At 42.5% G+C, this 7450-nt stretch overlaps 1 protein-coding gene across 1 annotated transcript; it reads right to left on the reverse strand.

Annotated features, from left to right (window-relative positions):
• Positions 1 to 6040: 6040 nt before the first annotated feature.
• Positions 6041 to 7006, reverse strand: OR2AT4 (olfactory receptor family 2 subfamily AT member 4). The gene has a single exon (XM_070426860.1). It carries the CDS (start codon positions 7004 to 7006, stop codon positions 6041 to 6043), a length of 966 nt encoding a protein of 321 aa, XP_070282961.1.
• Between the last annotated feature and the right edge of the window lie 444 nt (positions 7007 to 7450).

The following is a 7450-nucleotide window of genomic DNA, read 5'->3' on the forward strand; positions in this document are numbered from 1 at the left end:
GCCAGGCGGGTAGTTAAGCTACATGGTCTTTACTCCCTGGAATGGAGATAAGAAACACCTTAACCCTTGTAATAGAAATTGACAGGATTAAAATCGGCTGGTATAAATACGGATGTAATAAGACAATAAACGTCAGATCCTCATCAGTTCCTAACCAGAACTCCGACCAGAACTTTGGCTGGAGATCCTGGCTATAGGTCCTGACTAGGCTGCTGATCAACTGAAGGCTGTCTTCGTGTCATTCCTTCTTCGCCGACTCCGTCCACACCTTTGGGGACCCCTGGACCTGCTGGGATTGGACCCCAGCACTCAAAGAACCTGCTGTCTGTTCTCCCCGCGGCGTTAAGAAGAAGGGCACTTCATGGATCAGCTAAATGGATCTCAGCGAGGAAACTGGGCTGTGGCTTTTTCTCTCATTTACTCCAAGTCCTTGGGAAATTACCCCCCCCCCCCCCCGGCTGTGAGGACATCCATCTCCACAGCGTGGCATCTGATGAGATGATTGTTTAGAGAGTGGGAGGGAGCTACTGCTGAATGACACCGTGTGCCAAGGGCTGAGCCATTTGTGAAGCTGCTGCTGGGTGCCAGGCCTGTGAGAGGTGCTGGGCAGGCAGAGATAGGAAAGGCAGGCCCAGTGCCAATCTCCATGTAGCTTGGCGTCTAATGAAGCATACATACAAGTAATAAAAAGGGATTAGAATTCACTGTGATGAGGGCTATGATTGGGAAGCTTTTATACTAGCTAGAAACTGTGTTCTTTTTCTAGCGTAATGACCAGAACAAAAATTTTAATGCCTTTTACAGTAGTAATAAAGTTATAATGTCAAAAATGACTACCATGTTTGTTGAAAAAAAATCTAGAAATTTAAAGGAAAGACATAAAAGAAGGTTTTTTATATATCCTGGCCGGAATGGCTCAGTGGTTGAGTGCTGATCTATGAACTAGGAGGTCATGGTTCGATTCCTGGTCAGGACACATGCCCAGGTTGCAGGCTCAATCCCCAGTGTGGCGCATGCAGGAGGTAGCTGATCAATGATTCTTTCTCATCATTGATGTTTCTATCTCTCCCTCCCTCTGCCTTTCTCTCTGAAATCAATTAAAATATATTTAAATATGTATATGGTGAATCAGGTAGGTAAAAAGACATACTGCAAAGCTATAATAATAAAATAATATGGTACTGGTCTAGCCATAGGCAAATAGATAATAGAACTAAATAGCTCAGAAGTAGACAAGGTGTATAGGAATTTGAAATTAATAAAGATGGCACTATACAACAATGAGGAAGAATGGATTTTTAAAGATAGATTGGGAAAAAAATAGCTTTCAGCATGAAGAAAAATAAAACAGAATTGCTACCTTACATGTTAAACCAACAGGAATTCCCCATGGATTCAAGTATACATGTGAAAGATAAAACTAGGAAGCTAATGAAAAAAAAAATGTTGGGAAATATCCTGGTGAAATAGTTGTAAGAAAAAGCTAAAACTCACATACCAAAAGGTAAAAAATGTGATGGAATTGAGTATATCAAAATTAAGAATGTCTGCTACATGAAGGACAGATCACAAGTTTGAAAATATATTTGCAATATTTAAAGTTGCCAAGGAACAAACATAGAGAAGTCCTGAAGGCAATAAAATAATACAGGAATTCCAAAGAAAATGAGCAAATGTTCTCAATAGGCAGTTCACATAAGGGTAAATGCTAGTTGCTAACAAGTATTTACAGAGATGATGCATTAGTAATTAGAGAGATGCAGATTAAATGGAATGAGGTAGCACTTTAGCCTGATAAGGATGGCAAAAAATTAGAAAGTTGGATAATATCAAATGTTAGTGAGTATGTGGGAAGATGGGAACTACATAGTCCATTGTTGCTGGGAGTGTAAATGGTACAACTATTCTAGGAAACAATATTAAAGTAAAGTCAATTCTCATTATTTGTGGTAGTTACATTCTATAAAGTAGCAGTGAACACTGAATTAGCAAATACTGAATCATTCTTCTAGGAAAAATACAGGGTTGTTTTCTTGTGAGCCTCTGGTCACAACATCTTCATCAGCTGGTCAAATACATACCCTTGTTTCATGTGTGTTTCTATTTAAAAGCACCTTAGTTAATACATTCTTGATTCATTAACATTGAACTCGGCCAATAGCACTGTAACTCATGCCTGAATGAAGCTTATCTAACATGTGTATTCTCTCTATAAGGCACATCACATACTGTTTGTGCTTAGGAACACTAGGCAGCACCTCAGCACTATGCTTGGGTACCATTTTAAATAGAAAAATTACTGCCCCCTTCCAGCACAAAAAATGCAAAACAAAAACAAAAAACCATGGTCCTAAATAGACTATGAAAAGGACACTTGTATGCAGTGGAAGCTGAAACAAGAAAGCAGAGTGTTGCCTTGTTAGACCTCAACTGGGAGCATGTATGTGGGTGGCTCAGATATTTTGCTGCTCTGGGCATGTCCGGTAGTGACCCTGAAACTGCCATGGGTATTGGTTTTGGGTTTAGTGAGTAAGCAAATTTGCAAATACAGAATCTGCAAATAATGAGGAGAGACTATGTTTGGCTCAAGTTTATGCATAACCGATGACTAACCCGACTCCTTGTCCTATGTTCCAGGGAAAATCCTCCAGGGGTCCACGAAAGGACATACACAAGGACACTTATGAAGACATTGTAGTAGCAAAGAGTTGGAGGTGGTTTCAGTGTCCCCCACTAGGAGAAGAAAGTAAGATGTGGTCAAGTCATACTATGGAATATTATACATCAATTGGTACCAATGAAACTAGATGTATAAACAGCAACACAGGCAGATCTAAAACTTGGAACTGAATGCAAATCTAAGAAATAAACTGAGATGTGTAACATCACATACAAATTAAAAGTGTACATACATAGCACATTACATATTTTACAAAGGTATGTTTATATTTATGGATGTACATCCAACACATCAGAATGGATGCCTAAGTGGGGAAAGGAGAATGGGATGGAAATTGGGGGGATGGAGAGAAAGAGGAAGATGAATAAAACAAGCAAGGAGCTTGCACAGGCTAATGGGTATAATGTGCTCAGAGCTCTCGTCTCCTAAGGTCCAGAAATAAAAAAGTGCCACCATGGGGGTGGGGGTGGGGATTATAAACTGCTGAGGGAGAACATGTGAGTGGCACCCACCTCGCATTTCAAGGTGAGGTGCCAGGGCAGGCTCCCCTGAGAAGATGATGTTTCAGGAGAAGCCAGAGTAAGATTCCAGCTGACATAGACAAAGAGGAAGAGGGCTTTGGGGAAAAGAGTGAGTCATTGGTGAGAATGAGGACTTGGTGTGTTTGAGAAACTGAAGGAAGTTCAGAATTGCCATGAGAGAGGCAATGGTGAGATTTGAGGTCAAAGAGGTCGTTTCAGGCCACATTAGCGAGAGCCTTCCAGTTATGTGGAGGGTGGTAAGGTAACCAGATTTGTCTGTCAGAAAACCCATTCTGCCCACTTACGGAATGGACGGCGGGCCCACCGGCGGAGGGACCAGGGAGGAGAGAGAAGGTGGTGACAACAGTCTCCTGGTACAGATGGGGAAAGGACTCCCCTAAGTGCGGCAGGTGTCAAATGCCTTTCCTCCCACCCCACTTTTTAAGGCAAGCTGCTCCACGACTGTTTGTGTCCGTGTTAAACCATGTGGTTGGCCACAGCTTATGACCCAGGGGTGGGCATCTGACCAGGGGCAGCCAGGCCCCTGGCTACTCAGGGGCCTGGAACCTAGGGCCTGGTGAAACAGTGTTTTAAATATATTTTGATTGTGGCAAAATATACGTCACATAAAATTTACCATTTTTAAATGTAATCTACAGTGACATTAAATCGATGCACAGTGTTGTGCAGCCATCACCACTGCCTGTTTCCAGAAGGGTTTCATCATTCCAAATGGAAACTCCGTAGACATCAAACAGGGACTCTCCCTTCCCCTCTCCACCCCCAGCTCCTGTAACAATTGTTTTCCTCTCAGTCTTTATGATTTGATTATTCCTCATGCCTCATGTAAGCGGAATCATGTGATGTGTCCTTTTGTGTCTGGCTTATTTCACTTAGCATAATGTCTTCGGGTTTTATCCATGTTGTGGCATGTATCAGAATTTTATTATTTTTTAAGCCTGAACTATATTCTATTGTATGTATATACCACATTTTGTTTATTCGTTCATCTGTTGGTGGATAGTTTGTTATTGTGAATAAAGCCACTATAAACATAGGTTTACAGATATCTCTTAGGACCCTGCTTTCAATTCTTTTGAATATATACCCAGAAGAGGAATTGATGGATCATTTGGTATTTCTGTATTTATTTTGTTGGGTTTTTTTTTTTTGAGGAGTCTCTGTATTGTTTTCCATAGTGCCTGCACTATTTTTCTCCCAAAGGTTCCAATTTCTCCATATCCTCACTAATGCTTATTATTTTCTATTTTCTTTTATAATAGCCATCCTACTGGGTTCAAAATGGGTATCTCATTATGGTACCTGATGGCTGGTGATGTTGAGCATCTTCTCATGTTCTTATTGGACATTTGTACATCTGTTTTGTAGGAGTATCTATTCAAGTCTTTTGCCCATTTTTGGAGTTAGGTTGTTTGTTTTTTGTTGTTGTTGAGTTGTAGGAGTTCTTTATGTATTCTGGATATTAATACTTTATCAGATATGTGATTTGCAAGAAAATATATTCCATGTATTTTCTCCCTTTCTGTGTGTTGTCTTCTCACACTCTCTTGGTGGTATCCTTTGATGCATGAAGTTAAAACTGTTTTTTAAATTTGGAAATACAGAGGGACTTGCCAATTAGCAGATAAAGCTCCAGGTGAAAAACATTATTATTGTTGTCATTGTTATTTCATATCCACTCGTGGAAAATGTGACGAGGAGCCACAATAGTGTGTGGGGGTGGAATTAGCCTGGGAATCCTTGTTGCTCTGATCCACTCTTCATGTGGTTAATTCATTGCTCCATCTAGAACGGGAACTGAACATGAAAGGATGTCATGAGGCTCATCCAGGAAACCAAAGCCCTGAACTGAAATGGAAATAGATACCAGAAGAGAGTTGCACAAAGCAGGGCTTTAGTGGCGACGTGAGGGTATTTTGAAGTTGTTTATTGGGTGGTAGTGGAGTAGAGAGAGAAACAATTTCTCTCCAAGCCCTTAGGTTAAATTCAGCAGGTCTTCAAGAGGAAATGAGGCATAGGGGAAGGGAACCAGGAGACGGGGCTGGCCACTAAGCCAGAAAGAGGAATTCGAAGGACAGTGTTTTGAAAAAGAGTAGAGGTCCTGGACCCAGGATCCTACTGATAAGAGCAAACTTCTCTACTAAGCTCCCCATCGTCATGGATGGGAAAACTATGGTGTGGCTGGGAACCAAAAGAACTGTAATGCTTTGGTGCCCACACAGGTTTGGTAAGGGGCACCACTTGCCTAAGCATAAGCTAGAGGAAGGGCCTGCTTTTGAGTGGCTTCATGAGGGTCTAGAGGTAAATATCTTGTGTGACTGGTGTTGAAATATTGGTAGTGGCCGTGAATTTTTAGTCAACAGGGATTGAAATGGTAGCACTCAGACTTTAATCCCTGAAGGGGGTTTCTAAGGTGCTGTTCTAACAATAAGGGCAAGACAGATTCGTGCTTAGATGTCAACAATCCTGGGGATGTTTAGAAATACCGGAAGAAGAGCTACAAGGAAAAAGACTGAATTTATTGCTGGTCAAATACTTGGAGTCTCTGAGAATCAAAATACTTTGAGTGAATGGAAATGTGACCACAATTGTATTCACAATCTTGTGAAGTTGGGATTCATAGCTTGAAAATTAAACAGAAAACTCCCATCCATTTTGTCTGTGAATTAAGGAAAGAAAATTATTATTTTATTACAGCAGAGGAATACTTAAGACCATATTTTGAGAATTATTGTTCTAACTATCTGGTTGCTTCAATTGACAACTTTTCCCTCTATTGTTATTGGTGTTTGTGAATAGGTCAAGTTATACCTACGAATCAGGGTTTCTCAGCATTCTTTAGGCCCTTGGGACATGCCATTTTGGTAATGGCTGCTTTGACATCCTTATTCCTCAGTGTGTAGATGAGAGGGTTGAGGACAGGTGTGAGAATAGCAAACACCACATTGCCCATAATGTGGAAGTCCAGGGGCAGGTTAGCTCTATAGGCCACATAGGCTATGGCAATAGAGGAGTAGTATGTGCCAACCACCAGGAGGTGGGAGCTGCAGGTAGAGAAGGCTTTTGAACGTCCTCCTCGGGAGCTGATGCGAAGAATGGAGGCCAGAATATGGGCATAGGAGAGAAACACCAGCAGAAGGGGCAGGAAGGACACCCCCATGGCGATGCAGAAGCCCATGAGGGTCTGGCCCATGGTGTCAGAGCAGGAAGCCTGGACCACAGCCAAGTGGTCACAGAAGCAGTGGTAGACCTGGGCCACAGAACTAAAAGCCACGTGGGATGTCTGCACCACTGCTGGGATGGGCAGGAGGAGGGCCGTGAGCCAGGCACTGGCTGCTAGTGCCACATTGGTCTGTGGGGTCATGAGGACAGGGTAGTGCAGTGGGCGGCAGATAGCCACATAGCGGTCATAGGCCATGACCACCAGGATGAAGGCTTCAGAGCAGGAGAAGCTGTGGAAGAGGTACATCTGCAGGAAGCAGGCAGGGAAGCTGAGGAAGTGGTCCCTGAGCAGAAACAGGGACAGCATCTTGGGGACGGTGGTTGTGGTGAAAAGGATGTCCAAGGCAGAGAGATTGATCAGGAAAAAGTACATGGGCTTGTGGAGGCTGGGCTCTGCCACCACAGCCACTAGGATCAGGGTGTTACCTGCAACAATGAGCAGATAGAGGAGGAGAAAGACAAAGAAGATAGAAAGGAAGAGAGATTTTGGCAGAGAGGGGATGCCTGTTAGGTAGAAGATGGTCGAGGAAGCCTCTGATCCATTACAGGCTGTGGTCTGCATGATGGGTTAAGCTGGATGCCCAGAAGGTGGGTAGTGAAAACGTGAGAACCAGGCACGTTATCTGGAAACCAGGATAAACAGTGATTCTGGAATGAGAATTAAATAATGATCACTGTGAGCCCTAACCAGTTTGGCTTAGTGGATAGAGCATCGCCCTGCAGACTCAAGAGTCCCAGGTTCGATTCCGGTCAAGGGCATGTAATTGGGTTGCGGGCACATCCCCAGTAGGAAGTATGCAAGGAGGCAGCTGATCTTTGTTTCTCTCTCATCGATGTTTCTAACTCTCTACCCCTCTCCCTTCCTCTCTGTAAAAATCAATAAAATATATTTAAAAAAATAATAATGATCACTGTGTAGTTAATATAATCATATTTATTTACAGTGACTTTAAAAGAAACATGATGGGCCCTCTCTTCATCCTATCCCAGAATTCCCTGTTTTCTT

This window comes from Myotis yumanensis, unplaced genomic scaffold, assembly GCF_028538775.1.
Source record: "Myotis yumanensis isolate MYYU_CA2020_CCGP unplaced genomic scaffold, mMyoYum1.0.hap1 SCAF_10, whole genome shotgun sequence".
NCBI lineage: Eukaryota > Metazoa > Chordata > Mammalia > Chiroptera > Vespertilionidae > Myotis > Myotis yumanensis.

Bases quoted from the DNA above. Each gene is read 5' to 3' on its own strand.
- OR2AT4 (XM_070426860.1), bottom strand. From the start codon at position 7,006: ATGCAGACCACAGCCTGTAATGGATCAGAGGCTTCCTCGACCATCTTC.